General features: G+C 40.8%; 1 protein-coding gene across 11 annotated transcripts in view; it reads right to left on the reverse strand.

The window, feature by feature from the left end:
• fynb (FYN proto-oncogene, Src family tyrosine kinase b) overlaps positions 1 to 15,184 on the reverse strand; it is a 70,553-nt gene that overhangs the window by 12,344 nt on the left and 43,025 nt on the right. For all 11 annotated transcript variants that reach the window (XM_069514552.1, XM_069514548.1, XM_069514554.1 and 8 more), the window contains 4 exons: positions 11,043 to 11,139; positions 5,790 to 5,888; positions 3,566 to 3,669; positions 3,109 to 3,258 (listed from right to left, as the gene is read on the reverse strand). In XM_069514552.1, coding sequence (XP_069370653.1) covers positions 3,109 to 3,258; positions 3,566 to 3,669; positions 5,790 to 5,888; positions 11,043 to 11,139 — 450 coding nt within the window. The remainder of the gene's footprint in view (positions 1 to 3,108; positions 3,259 to 3,565; positions 3,670 to 5,789; positions 5,889 to 11,042; positions 11,140 to 15,184) is intronic.

Genomic DNA, 15,184 nt, shown 5'->3' on the forward strand with positions numbered 1-15,184 from the left:
GAGTTTCCACTGATGCATCTTTACTGATATCTAGATGAGCTGATATCTGGTTTATTGTAGTGGGGGGCTGCGGGAGGAGGTTCCCCAGAGTGTTTGCATGGGGCAGTAAAGATGAGATAAAGGCCCACGTTCAACATCCAACTCGGCCATTAAAGTCCATCTGGCCTGCCTGCTGCACTCCACTCACACATCAATACAGTTCTGTGTTCACAGAGCCTGTCAATATGTGGACCGCTGCCATGTAGTAGTTAAAAACAAAGTAGACACAGATCCATGGATGACAATGGATGAATGGACTGAAAGCAACACACTGACTACAAACATCCTCATCAGGGTTGTCACATGTTCCTTTAAACTAAAAATTATATCTATTTAAAAGTGCTATTATTTACTCCAGGTTTGAGTGACAACATGTTATGATTTTTTTAATTATTGCAATCGAACCTTTGCACTTTAAATCTGTAAGATATTAAAGGTACAGTGTGTAGAATTTTGTGATATCTAGTGTTGAAGTTGCATGTTGCAGCTGAACACCCCTCACCTCACCCTCTCCTTCCAAACATGAAAAAGAACCTGTGGTAGCTTCAGTTGTCATAAAAACTCAAAAGGTGTTTAGGTTGTCCAGTCTGGACTAATGTAAAAAACATGGCGGCCAACGTAGAGAGGGTCCCCTCCATGTAAATATAAAGTATTCAAATATAAAGGGCCTTTTCCGGGGTAAAGAAAACTACAATTCATACAATTTAGATGAAACGAACTAGTGAAAACATCATGAGGATTATTCTACATTAAATATCAGCGAATAGATCCCTTTCACCTAAATCTTACACACTGGACCTCTAAGAGGGTCAATTTCAGCCATGAAAAACAGACAAAACCAATATGTACTTTTAACATAGAGAGGCATAATTACTGGATGGCTTACCACTTACTACAAAATCAAAAAACGTATTTTTAAGTCTATTTTTTCAATGTTTTTTGGACTTTACTGAACCGGGAAAGGATGTGTATTAGGGAGCTGTATTTCAGCTTCCATAAAGTCTCTTTTAACATGTTGTCATTCAAACTTGAATAATTCTCAAGGCCACAAGCTTCCTGATGTCTTCATGTACATGTGAAGATTATTCTACAATGCACAAGCACAGATGTAGCACTCAGCTCTTTAAAGACATGAAAAATAGAAGAAAGCAGAAAGCCATAAAAGCATAAGCCCTGAAAAGAGGCCAGGTTATTTGCAATGGTGTGATGTTTCCTCAGTATGTCATCTGGAGTGGTGAGAAAATGTAAAGGGACAGTTAATGTTCCATGACACAAACACATACAGAAAATCCATGGTGTTGATTTTAGGGCTGAAACATCGAAATGTCAATGTGCCAATTAGAGCATAACAGCAATAATATCCCTTTCACAGAGAGGGAGAGTGATAAAACAGAGCAAACATAAGAGGACAGAGCACATACGCTCAGATATATGTCATCACAACAAGTAGACAGAGACACATATAAGATTTGAGAAGAAACCTGAGTGCAAGAGTAAAACTAAAACAACGATCGCTGTCTCATCCTGTAAGTCTGACTAACAAGTGTGTCCCAGCAGCACAGATGCAGCTGCCTGCTGTCGAAAGAGCACACACGGTCAGGAGGAACACACTTAGTACACACATCTGGATGAGCTCACAGTGACGCAAGCTGAAACTCAGACCCACTAACTCCCTCTGCCTTCCCACGCTCACTACAACATTGTATTTCTTTTTGGCTGCATTAAGAATGACCCTGATTCTAACTCAGTGTAAACGCATTGAAGGTGGTAAAAGCCAATAATCCTACAGAGTAACTTTCTTTTCTTCCTAGTTGTAAATGGCACCTTTTAATTCTGAATGTGAAATGTGCTGGCAGACTAAATGCAATTATATAATGGAACAGTGTCTTCTTAATGCATTCTGGATCAATTGAAGGGAATGGACACCGGACAGACTTTAACGTTGCTATTTGGGCTTGTATCAATGAGGCAACCGTGTCGATGCTCCGTCACCATGACAAATCTCTCTATGGCAACATCTCTCTGTTCCCCTTTTTAATGGAGAGTGGGCCATGCTGCCCTTTCAGTGCCTTTATTTAAGAGATGAATAGATTGAGCGGTTCTAGTGGTAATCATGCCTGGTGTGGTTAGTGATATCCAACCAAATTTTTTATTAAAATTGCTTAATTCGCTGATTTAGAAACTGAGGACGCAATTAACTTTTAACATTGGGCCAGGCAGGTTTTGACCGTTTCTTATCTTGCATAAATAAAAAATAAATATAAAAAAAACTACAATAGAAGAAACCCATAAGGGGGCAAATACCTTTTATGCAGAAATAAACAAGAATATATCCTAACATCCACCAGAACAGAGTAAATCCTGAAAGAAACAGATTATATCTGCCCTGCAAGATAATTTAGATTATAATATTTTTATTCTATTTCACAATATCAGACAGACACAAACATTCATGGGTGCCACGGGTGCTGATAGAAGCACTTCCTCTTGAGGAATTTTGCCTACAAAGTGAAAGCACAATGATGTTTTTTCGTTGCGGTATTTTATTTCAAGCTGAATTACAGACCTCTGAAATAGCCGCCATGAACTATGTGGTTAGGAAAAAACATTGGTGAGTAAATCTGTCAACTCAACAAAGCAGCAACAAAGCAATTTATCTTGAATTATATAAAAAACATTGACTACAAAGTCTGTTCAGAAAAATGGAGGTCAAAACCAAAGGATGTTATTGCCTGTTGCACATCTCTCAGGGAGCTAGTCAATATTCACTCCACAGCACTACCTGCTGGTTACCGTCTGTATCTCCTAGACAACAGTGTGGAAAACTGGTGAATAAAGACACAAGTCAGATTAAGTGTCACGAATACTATAGGCCTATTCCTTTATGCTGGACAAAACCAGGACACCAACACATCTATGGTTCTGTATATCTAAATTCATTTCTTCAAGCAACCTTGATTTTGACTGATTCTAGTTGAAGGAAAATGTTTGGCCCGCAGCAAAACGTACCGGCCGGCCCCTGCCACTACATACAGTGTAAATGTCACAGAGAAGCGTAGGTTTTCGTACCTGAGTAGTGCTGAACGAGTTGCTGCAACGTGTCAAACTGAGCCCTGGTGGTGATGTAGTAACCGCCGCTGTCCAGCTTGCGGATCTTATAATGCTTCACGTGGTCACCTTTCACATCGTCCCAGTCTCGTATGGACAAGGAGAAGGCACCTGGGAGACACGGCTCAGGGATTGAAGGAACATGTCTACACTCTTTAAGTATAAAATAAATAAAATGATAATTAAAATCGCGATGTATTTAATTATATTTTTACAATCAAAAGACTCTGATTACGACTGAGCATTTAGTTCTCACTTTAAAAGCCATGCAAGAAAAAGGGTTCCAAGGGCTCCTCCTGTATTTACTGAGGCTGATGTGAGCGGTTTTCCCCCAGGTGTCATGGCATTAACCACACACACCACTCAGAGTCACAAAGGTTAATGGTTTAATAGTGCAAGATTGCGTTTGTGGTTTTACCCTTTGTGGTTTCACTCTCCCGAATGAGATAGGTGCCTCTTGGGTTGCCTGTGGACAGCAGCTGCCTCTCTGCATCTTTACGGCCCAGTTTACCAAAGTACCAGCTGCAATTAGAAGACACAACATGTCAACTCGAACAATAGATTTACAAGACCATGATGAACTGCAGGCCCTTCTATGCTCTCATCATGCATGTACTTCAATGGAAAGTACAGCCCACCAGCAGTAAACAGGGTTTGTGGTTCCTTCTTAGTCAACTCTGTGAGATCCCATACGCACCATCTTGATGATGTGAAGGAACTTGTGTTAGGAAGATGCTTCCTAATATGTTTGGTGATCCTCTGACCCTTTAGCACAAAGTTCCCCATTGTCAAGAAATATACATATAAAAGTAAAGGTTGCCTTGTTGTTGCTTCTACCAGCCAACCAAGTTTACATCTGTCTCTACCCACACTAATGTCATGAAGGAATGGTTCATTTGTGATGTAAATGTATTTAAATTGAATTCATTAGCCATTGTTAAGCTTTGCTGTTCTTGCTCTATTGCATCTGTATTGTATTAGTGTGTATGTGCATTGAGAAACAACATACATATGTTCCCAAGCTTGGCCAATACATCTGATTCTGATGTGTGATAAAGACTTGAAGCCATGCTGGTTACTGGAGAGAAGCTGTACGTCCTAAAACGTGTCTGCTACACACACGTCTTCCACCGGGGAAAGTCTATACAATCACCAGTTTCAAGGGGGAAGAGCAAGATTAGTGTCACCAATCCAACATGTCACCAAATATCTGCCCCTGAGTAATGGTGCTGGCTAGAAAATGTCATCACTATAATCATGTTAGATTTTATTATGTTAAATTTTGTCATAAATAGTGCATGACTTCTTGAGTTATAGCAAAAATATGTTTACTGAGGTCACTGTGAGGTTGACCTTTGACCACCAAAGTCTAATTCATTCACTTTTGAGTCCAAGTGGACTTTTGTGCCAAAATTAAAGAAATTCCATCAGGGGCTGAACCACAGGGCTGAACGGATGTCCAGACAAACTTAAAATGTTCTGTTACCTTTACTGATGTATAATTAAAGCTGAAACAACCATTTTTGTCATTTTTAGTTGATAATCTACATTTTTGATTAAACAAAAACTATAATTGATCAAAAATCAGTGAAATATATCTACAACAACAAACTGTCATCACGTCTATGTGTGACCATCAGTTTAGATAAGAACACATCATACAGTTTACTATGATCACACAAAGTGTCACATTTTAGAATCTGGAACCGTTAAATATTTGTTGTTGTCAAATGACTAGTTGTTGCAGCATCAGTAAAATGTAGTGAACTGCAGCCACATTAACATTGATGCTTCTTAGAGTCTAACCCATTTGCTCTCAGGACAACATATTACCATGTTTTGACCCATGATGGGTAAGACTTCCTCTACGACTAAGCCACTGCAGGCTGTTGATTCTGACCAAGAGTTCATACTGTGGGATGTCATGGACACTTCAGTCTAACTGTTGGTGGGACTTTTTAGTTTTGTTTAATTTTCCTTGCTTTTATTAACATTGGCCAGCTGTAGAGTCATACAGACTGCCTAATGCTTCTTCCCTGCAGACCTCCACATAAATGACTGTTTAGTCACGGTGTCGAAACCTGGGAGAAACACGTTACTCATACAGAGGCAGATGAAACCTCCAACCGTGCTCATTTGTTTCTTGTGACAATGCAGCCAAAATCAAACATTTATAAAACCTCATTGAAAAAGAAAAAGAAAAAGGTTTTTCATAGAGGACATATGAGCAGCATGACAGTACAGGTTCTGTGGCAACAGTTCATCCTGTGTGAAACCACACACAGGATGAGAAACATTAAATTACTTGAATTGTCTCCTTCTTTTCCATTTGTCATATGTCTGAGTGGAACTTAGATATGTGTGGACACATTTCCATGCTAAAAATGTATTATGTAGCTGTGTGATAGAAAAAGAAGTCCCACCAAATATATATTTACCTCCCAGCCACAGTGTGGCTGACATTTCAAATTGTAAATCTATTCATACAGTGTCACATAAATGTCATTTTATCAGGCCGGTAGAAACTGCTCTACAGGGAGAGAAGAAACTTCTTCCCTCCCTTGGAAGATTAATTCTGCACATGCGCTGCGATTCTCCGAGGATCATTCGTACACATACACATGCACGCACACACGACTTACTCCTCAGCCTGGATCGAGTCCACTGGAGCCACGTAATTACTGGGAATGTAGCCGCTGCCACCGGTGGTGAGCGAGCGAGCGTCCCACCAGTCCCCTTCGCTGAAACAGAGGGGGGAGGGGGCACAGAAGACACACTTTATTACATAGTGTTTAGACATTCTCTGTACCACCTAACACACGAAGAGCAGCTTTAGTTTGACCTGCTCATTTCTGTCCATGTGGAAGACATCCAGGAGTCTGTAGTGAGTGTAACATGGCTGTGGAAAGACAGCCTGGGATTGGTCGAGTTCTGCAGCCACCCATACTAAAAATGCCTACATAAAGAAAGGCGGGCTGCCTAAGAATATGTCAACATTTTGGGACAGTGTGCATTTCACATAATTATGACAGAGCTGATGGAAGAAAAAATCTTATATTACCTGCTGCTTTCTAAAAAAACATCATTGGACATAGACATCGATATGGCAACACGTAGAACAACCAATAAACATACATTTACAAATAACGATGATGAAGGTCATGTCTTCAGTTATATGACCGATATGATTTTCCCAAAGTGACAAAAACTACATTTAAAATCAATCCACAGAGAATTTCAATTCCTGAAAGATGTTTTTTCCACAGGCACGACAGCTGCTCAACCAGCACCTTTAAGGTTCACCAATAACCTGACTGCATCTGGGTTATCGTAGCAAACGAAAAGCAATCATTGATTTTAAGTATATAATCATCTGTGGAAAAAATGATCATGTAAATGGTCTTCAGACAAAGCTGTCCTCCTCTCTCGGCTCGGAGCTCTCAGGACACACAATAGAGCTTCTCTCACTCTCACTGACAGATACAACTTACTTTTTCACAGTCAGAATAAAAGGATACAAGGATTAATTGCATGCATTCTTTGAAGAAAATGTAAATATATCAAATGACTTAATGGTAGAAATTCAATGTTATGTTATATATTATGCATTTGTGAACTTTTGCACAGACATGGGATTGATCTGTGTGTGCTGGAAGAAAGCATGCACAAGTATTTCATTAAAACCCTAAACTATTCTGTAAAGAAACACTGAACTTCACAGGGTTTTTCAGTGTCTGCAGTCAATTGCTTGTGGCGGATGTTTGAAGTTGAGCCGCTTTGAAAGTCATGAAAGTGAAAAAAAGGGCAGAGGAGGAGGGAGGCGAGGCTCCTTAAAGACCTCTCAGCCTGCACGCCCACACAGCCATTTGTGTCTTCCTCTGATGTGCATCACTTCCTCACTAACCACCAGCTCTTCTTCAGCCTGTCTGCTCCTCTATGAGCCTCTTGACTCTTTCATCGGTCCAGCTTCTTAGCTGCTCGTCTTTCTCACATTTCACTTTTTCCCCTCTTCTTTCATATTCACTGTCTGATGCTCAAAAGTTCATCATACTTCCTCCAAAATGTCTATTGACTTAAAAGTGAAAGCTCTTTTTAGTACATTACTTTGAAATACTTGGATGGTTAAAGTTCTATTAAACCATTACATTACATCTGATATTTGTCAGATTTTCAAAAGGTAAAGAGTAAATTACTGTGGCACCTTCACTCGACACCACTGGCTGACTGAAGGTGAATTCTGTTATCTTCTGACTGATGTATTATCCCGTGTTCACTTTGCTCCTATCAACTGCTCAATTTCAAAAGGGTATGACGCCACCTAGAGATATTTTCAGCACAGGTCAATGTTCCTCCATGATTCCTCCTCATTCGTCTTTCTCTATCATAAACCATTTGAACTTTTAACCACCAGATTAAGAAAACACGACAATATTTTAGTAACTCTAAATGGATCAATAATGCCAATAATCACATTATGATGTATTTGCTTTGTCTGTTTTTATTGGCTTATCTTGTTTTTATGCGACTACTTTTTGCTTTTATTGTTAAAATAGTTTTTTTTGTTTTGCACATTTTGAAAATACACATAAAAGCACCATGTACAACTTAATTCACTGATGAAAACAGTCCCAAATAAATGTGACAGTTCTTCCCCTTGGAGCAACATTTGCTAAAAATGACAGCCAAGTTGTTTCAGAAAATGACTAAGCTGAAACTATATATTCGTGACTTGCTCAATGTGCTTGTGGAAAGTACTGAGGGAGGGACATGTTCAGCCAACATTTCTACTGTAGGTTTTGTTGACAGATAGAAAAAGTATAGAACACAAATAAAAAATGTCTAATTTCAATAAAGCAGAGGAGGCAGAAGTCAAACTGAGCGATGGCGTTTTCTATGTTGTTACATCCACTTATGTTTATTCTCACTTCTGCAGAGACTCTGTACATCTCCACCCTCTCCCTTCATTCTTCATTCCTCCACACTTCCAGCTGCCTTCAGAGACAGATAGCAGTGGTGGTTTACAGTCCATCGTCACCAATGCTTACACATGAATGCACAATCATACATGTTCATTCTCCTTCCCCGAGCTTTGACAGTGGTCCCTCTCACACACTATTCCACCCCACCATCACATCCCTTACACACCAGGAGGGACTGTCTTTGGGCGTGTTTGTGTGTATGAGAGAGAGAACGCGTGGAGGAGAGAGGCATTGTTGGTCCTTCATTTATGCTGGGTGAAGCCATGATAGGGGATCGCCTGGGGACAACATCCCAGGCAGAAACAGGCCTGCTTCCCTTTTGTTCGCAGAGGATCCCTCAGGAGGGGAGGGAGGGACTCAACAATCTGCCTTCTGAGGGAGAAAAAGTATGTCGGAGTCAGGGGATGTGTGGTATGAGATGTGCTGGTATGTGTGTTTGCATGAAGATGGAGAGACATAAACAGACTGGGCGGAGTAGGCCTCAGTCTGTCCCGCAGCCTCTTGTCTCCAGAAAACAAACCCCCCTTAGAGCAACTCTCCTCTACCACAAGAAGACAGAAGACAACAAGAGTAAACAAAGGGACTCCCTCCTGTCTCCGAACAGATTCAGATCCTCTCCACGTGGTGACTGCTGATGAGAGAATAATTAAACGCACAACTGTGTTGACAGAGGGGAGGCGCACAGTACAGCCCCATTCACTATAACTATAACACTGAGTTTATTCATAGCCTGCAGCTGAATCACAACAATGCTATTTCCGTTTACTTACAGCGTAGACTTGTAGCATTCAGTAAAAACAGAGGCTATTTTTTGACTATGTCTGAAGAAGCTATATAATAACACGCTCACTGTGTTTTATAAACAGCCCGAGCAGAATGCCGGGCCTTGTAAACATTCAGGGCAGGGGGCCTGTTTCCTGGAGGTTGTCATCCCAAAACAAAAAGGGACAACATTGCCATGTGTCAGCTGAGGCAGGACTGCGATCTCTGCCCACCCTGCATCACATGAGCCCTGCCTGTTTGGGCATCTGTCACTCACCTCCTGCCAACTCTGACATGCCAGAGCAGATGAGGACTTTAGGGGTCTTTCCCCGTTTGTCCAGTAGGGGTCAGTCTGGCAGGGGGAGAAGAAGCCCTCCACGGTGGAGGCTGATTGTAGTGGCAAGGCGTGGGCATACAGAAGGAGATGGAGGTGAGTGAGAGGGAGGAGGAGAAAAAGGGGTGAAGATGCAGCTCTGTATGGCTCCTGCTGAGCAGAGCAGAGGAGAGGGGGTGGAGGCAGTCTGGGCTCTGGCAGAGGCCCAGCAGGGACCCAGGTGTGTGGTGGAATGTGCAAGACGCCGGCTTGGACAGGATGCTCACTGGGTGTGGGGAGGAGGAAGACTATCCTTGCGGGGCCCCGCACTGAAGTGATAAGGCCGCCATGTACAGTTGAGCTGTTACAGTTCTGCAGAGGGTGGCTAACAGTACATGCAATGAACACTATCACTATCTACTATCTATGAACACTAATTAACTTGACTAATATTAGCAAACAATGCATCACTGCTAAGCCAAGGGTGTGATTTCCACTGGAGACGTCTGGGAATTTTTACCCTTTTTTTAGTTGCCCTGGATTTTACCCCTCAGCTACAAACAGGCTGCACTGCTGAATCAGTATCGTAGCCTGGATCTTAGAAACAGGGAGTTGATGAATGATGAGGTCCCCAAAACATCCCATCGACACAATACAGGTCTGCAGTTTCCTACACATTCCATGTGAGCTTTCTGGGAAAGAACTACTGTTCCCTGGTAGAACCTAGAAAGAAAACTATAATTTCTCTGAAAACAAAATCATTTACTAAATTTTCTTTAATTCAAATCCAAGTAAAGAGTCAATCATTCATAATTTACTTTTCGAAACCTTATAGTTCATGTATGTTGAATTGTATGCTTGACTACCTTGGTTATGCTAGCAATGAATAAATTAGAATTAATTCATTAGAAATGCAATGCAGACTCACTTTATCTTCTTTCACTGTATCTAAAACCATAGTTGTTTCCAGGAAACGTCTTTACTGAGAAAGATTAGACAACTCAAGCATGTGTAGGAATGAATGAACACCTGGAACAGTTTTGGAACATTTCTAAATGAGAGAGATGAATGCCAGTATCTAGTCCTACTACCGTTATTATAAAAAGCACCACCAATAAAGTCATAAAGTCATATTGTGTTATCTGATAAATCTGACAAATACCACTCCCATGGTTTCACTTGTGTTTCCACCAAATAAAACACGCAAATACACACACACACACACACACACACACACACACACACACACACACACACACACACACACACACACACATGTTGTGTGCAGTGTTGCTGACTGGAAGAAAGACTGGCCAACATCACAGTGGAAGTAATAGGTCACTTCCTGTCCAAATTCAGCAGAAAACCCCACTCATCAGTGCTGGCTGGAAAGAAGCTGCTCCACCCTTTTTAAACCTTAAATAAACCTCTTAATGCTGATTGTCATATTACGTGCTCAAGCCACCACTTTTACCTCATTTGATTTGCTTTGCAGCCTTTAATGTTGTACCTTATATAAAGCTGCTGCCAATCCCGATTTTCCAAAGTGTTTCAGTGGATTTAATAATTTAAATGATTCACTTTTGGAGGCTGACGGGTTGGTATCTGTATCGTTCCACAAAGTGAGGTAAAGCTGATTTATTTTGGGCTCCAATTTGCTACAGATTATGATACCAAAACCCTTCATTTCCGTTAACCAGCTGATACTTCCACCTCTGCTGGAATTGTGAATCCCTGCCTGTTCCCCTTCTAGCAGCTAGCGCCATCCCCTGTAAGACAGTGATAAAAGGGGAAACTTGCATTCCTCCCGAGTGCAGACAGTGTGATAAGCAGCTACTTACGTGCTGTTGATAATCTGGAACCTTTCTCCTTTCCTGAAGCTAAGGTCATCTTCTGTCCGCGCCTCGTAGTCGTAAAGTGCCACAAAGAGGGTGACTCCTGCAGGAGCAATAAAAACTCAGTGTCAGCACTCGGCAGATTAGCAAGGGAAAATGAAGCACAGAATTTAGAATCACACGCTGGACTGGTGGTGCACTGGAAGCTCCTGCACACTGAACACATAAGGACCAATCTGAATTTAAAGTAGAAGTCATCTAATGTAACAGTTGTTAACTAAGAGGCATTAAGTCTCCTCATTACTGTAAATGTACTTGGGTTTGCTGGAGGTTACATTTGGTCAGAAAAGGATCATGAATGTTTTGTTCATTCTACCACTTTGATCCCAACAGAAATATCTAGACTATAGAATGATTTATTATAACTTATATAACTTATAATCATAAATAGCTATTCAAGATTCCCAGAGGATAAATCATAATAATATCTGTCCCTGATTTTGATCCAGTGCCACCGAGCTTCAGTTATTCAGTGGACATCTTTTATATCTACTTGGTGAATTAGTGCAGTGGTGCTGATCCCTTTGTTTCAAATGAAATATCTGCCAACAACTGCCATGGTGCAGAACTGTAATAACTTTAATAACTTAACTTTAACTTATCATCAAGCAACATAATCTGGTGAAAATCTCAAATATTTTGTTTTATGATTAAACAGCTACAAAACTAATCACACTGCCCTCAGCCCCATTTGTACAGAAGTATGTTTCCCGCTAACAGGCTAAGTGCTTGGAGAAAGATGGATGGTAGTAGTTCAGTGGGCTTTTCAAGTGGTCAACAACAGTTATCAAGACTTTTGTCTGTAGACATCCTGGCTCATTTCAATCATGTTAAACCCCTTTGTCTTGTTATTTCTTTATTATATATTAACCTCCACTTACTGTAGCTATGATAATGGCAGAATAACCTTTGAGAATGGTGCTGTGTTCTCGGGAGTCAAACAGAATTTGTGTAATCTGTTCAATTCTGCAAATTAAGGTACAATGTACATTTACATCTTGCTTACCTAATAGAGGAGGATAAGGACATTTAGAAGTCTGAGTAATTGATTTCACTGTCAAACCTTGATGAGCGTATAGGACACTGAAGTCTTTCTCTTAAAAAGTGCATAAGATAAAACCCTATAGTATTTTAGAAAGGAACACCACTGCCAAACGTTGGCCTGATTCAAACACCTGAGTTGCATGAACTGACAGTAACGTGAACCAGAGCAGTCAGGGAAAGTGCTTCTGACACTGAACTGTCCAGGGACAGACTCTGGGATTTGGACTCTCTTACACCAGTTTGACTCCCATTGGAGAGAGAATCTAAACCTCTCTAGGTAAAGACCAGTGACCTGAAAAACCTTTTCAGCCATTCCATTATTATCTCACCAACAGCTCTGCAGAAGGACACGAGTGGAAAAATCACAGTGGCCAAAAACAAAGAATTTGTTTGCAAAAAGTGTTTTTCTTTCCATGTCCCAAATCCCCATTGTAACTATCAGGTTTTCATGTGAATTCCTTAAAGCACATATCAATATTTTTTATTGGTCTATTTATCATTCTGACAAAAGTGTATATCCCAGTTAAAATCAAACTATAATAGGAGTATTAAAGTGTTCATTGCACCTTAAATCATCATGCTTTTGTCAAACTAATGTTTCCAAGTTCTAGGAGTGCAAAATACAAAAACAGAAACAATCCCATAAGCCTATCTTGTTTTGTATGCAGTAAAATACAAGAAGTGTAACTGAAATAGTTCAACCCTGCGGAATAGGATGATATTTTTCACCCTCTGTCAAGACTAGACTGCAACTTTCCAATTTTGCAAACCCGCAAAGCTCAGCACCAGAACCGAGCTCTTTGCTGCAATTATCTTTAAATCTCATCTGGACCCAACCCTGCCTGACACATTAATGCAAGACTTGTGACCTGCTGCTGCCGCTGGACAGTACATGTAAATATACAAATAAACACAAAATGACAGGTATAAATTGTAGGCAGAAGAACCTGACATGTTTTCGGTGAATTATTTCCGCTTGTGTTTCCTGTTGCCCAGCCAAACTCGATGGCACAGACACACACGCACCGCTCCAAAAATGTGGGTAATATCCCACACGGCTGGCACAGCGAGGATACCTTCTTTAATTATTTCAATCTTTTGACATGACACCGGAATTTGTCTGTCAACTGACCTCTTGAGCTGCTCTGAAAGATTCAGAGATGATACGATTGCAAACACTCCAGTGTATTATTTAGTTTTGAGATTTTTTCATTGAATAATAAAAGATATGGCACACAAGTTAAGTATTTGATATGAGAGGAGAGAAGGGAACAGAGCTGTGAACGTCAGAATGCATTAGTTCAGCTGTACTGACAGTTTGCAGAATAACAACCGTCACCAGCTACAGCAGCTTTCTGTTCACTGACTGTATTTCTGGGCTGCTACTCATCTTTCAATATCTAAAACAATAAGGAGAATCCCTAAAATCTGAATTTGGCATCTTTGAGGAGTCCTTGGTGTTAATGAATGGGTCTGAGACCCTGTGTCGTTTGCATACTGGTTATTAGAATTAACAGCGCTTAAGGTTAAACTGAGGATGTGTGTCTCGAATGTTAAAGTTGAACCATGTTTGTAAACTGGGATTGATGTTACTGATGATAAATTTAGATGAAAAATTTTACTGTTGACTAATGTATCTGTGGGTTTGTTTCCATGGTCTTCCATCTTTATCTTTATCACTGTAAGGAAATATGGTCAAAGCTATCAAATTGTACTAAAATAGGATTATCGTTGAAGACATTTGGAGCACCATCTATCTCATAATCTTAGCACTAGCTTGATTCAGTTTGCCTCCTAACAGCAGCGTGTTGAGATAAGACAAAAAGTGTTTTTCAGCTGTTACATGCCTCGGAGTGTTTGACAGATGGAAGTTAAATGGGCACTTGTTCAAAGTCCACTTAAACTCTCTTTATAGCATTTATTCAAGTCATCTCACTTCAGACACTCTCACCAGGCTAAGGCTTTCTGGGAAATGTTGATATGAAGAGGGTATGTGAGGCTCTTGCTGATAGGACCGCAGATAGAGAGGACCTGCGGCTATTCATGTGATTACAAACAAGAGAGGGGGAGGGGGTTAAAAAAGAGAGTATCTGATTGAAACACTTTGGTTTATAACCTTCATAACAGCAACAAGACCTTAAATGCATCTAAGCATGCGATGTGAGGATGATTCATTTGGTTAGGTGGGCGCAAGGTATAAACCGGTTTGTTGATTCCCTTCACAATTGTCTACCAGGGTCCTTCTCAGTTCATTGTACAATACCACAGGAGTAGCTGTAACTTTCCATTTGGGGGAGAAATGTCATCAGCAAAAGATCAGCTGATAATCAATACAATGTCGGCTGCAAGCTGCAGTGTGGGCTCCTGTGCAGTGTGAGTGTGATGGGGTGATTGTAGCTGTTACGGAAACAAGCTAAGCAGCTGTGTTAGAACAGAGGTTGGGAGGGAAGGGCGGCTTATGTCCAAATGTCCCCACTGGGAGAAAATTAAAAAGCTAAACCTCTCTCTCCTCCACTGCCACAGTGTGGATTTGGATTATACAGTGCAGAAAATAATCCATACTTTGAGGGAGAGGACTCCTGCCAAGTTGAGTGGAAATGCTGAGTTCCTCTGCACAGCAGCCTGGGCTCAGTCAAACATAAAGGATTTCCTGAGTAGGAATATTCCCTACACACACAATGGGCCTACTGCACAAAGCCATGCACTAATGCCCGCCGGACGTTCCTGACAGGGCCAGGGTGGGGTCGATAGTGGAGCTGTAGCTGTGGCTGTGATGATTGTAAGTATTTCGGATGCAATGGGAAGTCTTCAACAGCAGAAGCAATGTTTGTGCTTTTGCATTCAGAGGTGTATCATATGCAGGCAGCTGGAACAGAACACTAACTGTGTGGAGATGAGAGAAATGACTTTCACACTTCAGTTTGTGTGGCTGATATTTTCTCTCTTCTGTCAAACATTTAACACAAATTTCTCAATGAAGGACCCTTCATATTATTATCTCCCTTCTCAGTTTTACTTGTTATTTGGAAAATAACATCTGTGTC

Source organism: Paralichthys olivaceus, chromosome 19 (assembly GCF_024713975.1).
Source record: "Paralichthys olivaceus isolate ysfri-2021 chromosome 19, ASM2471397v2, whole genome shotgun sequence".
Classification (NCBI taxonomy): Eukaryota; Metazoa; Chordata; class Actinopteri; order Pleuronectiformes; family Paralichthyidae; genus Paralichthys; species Paralichthys olivaceus.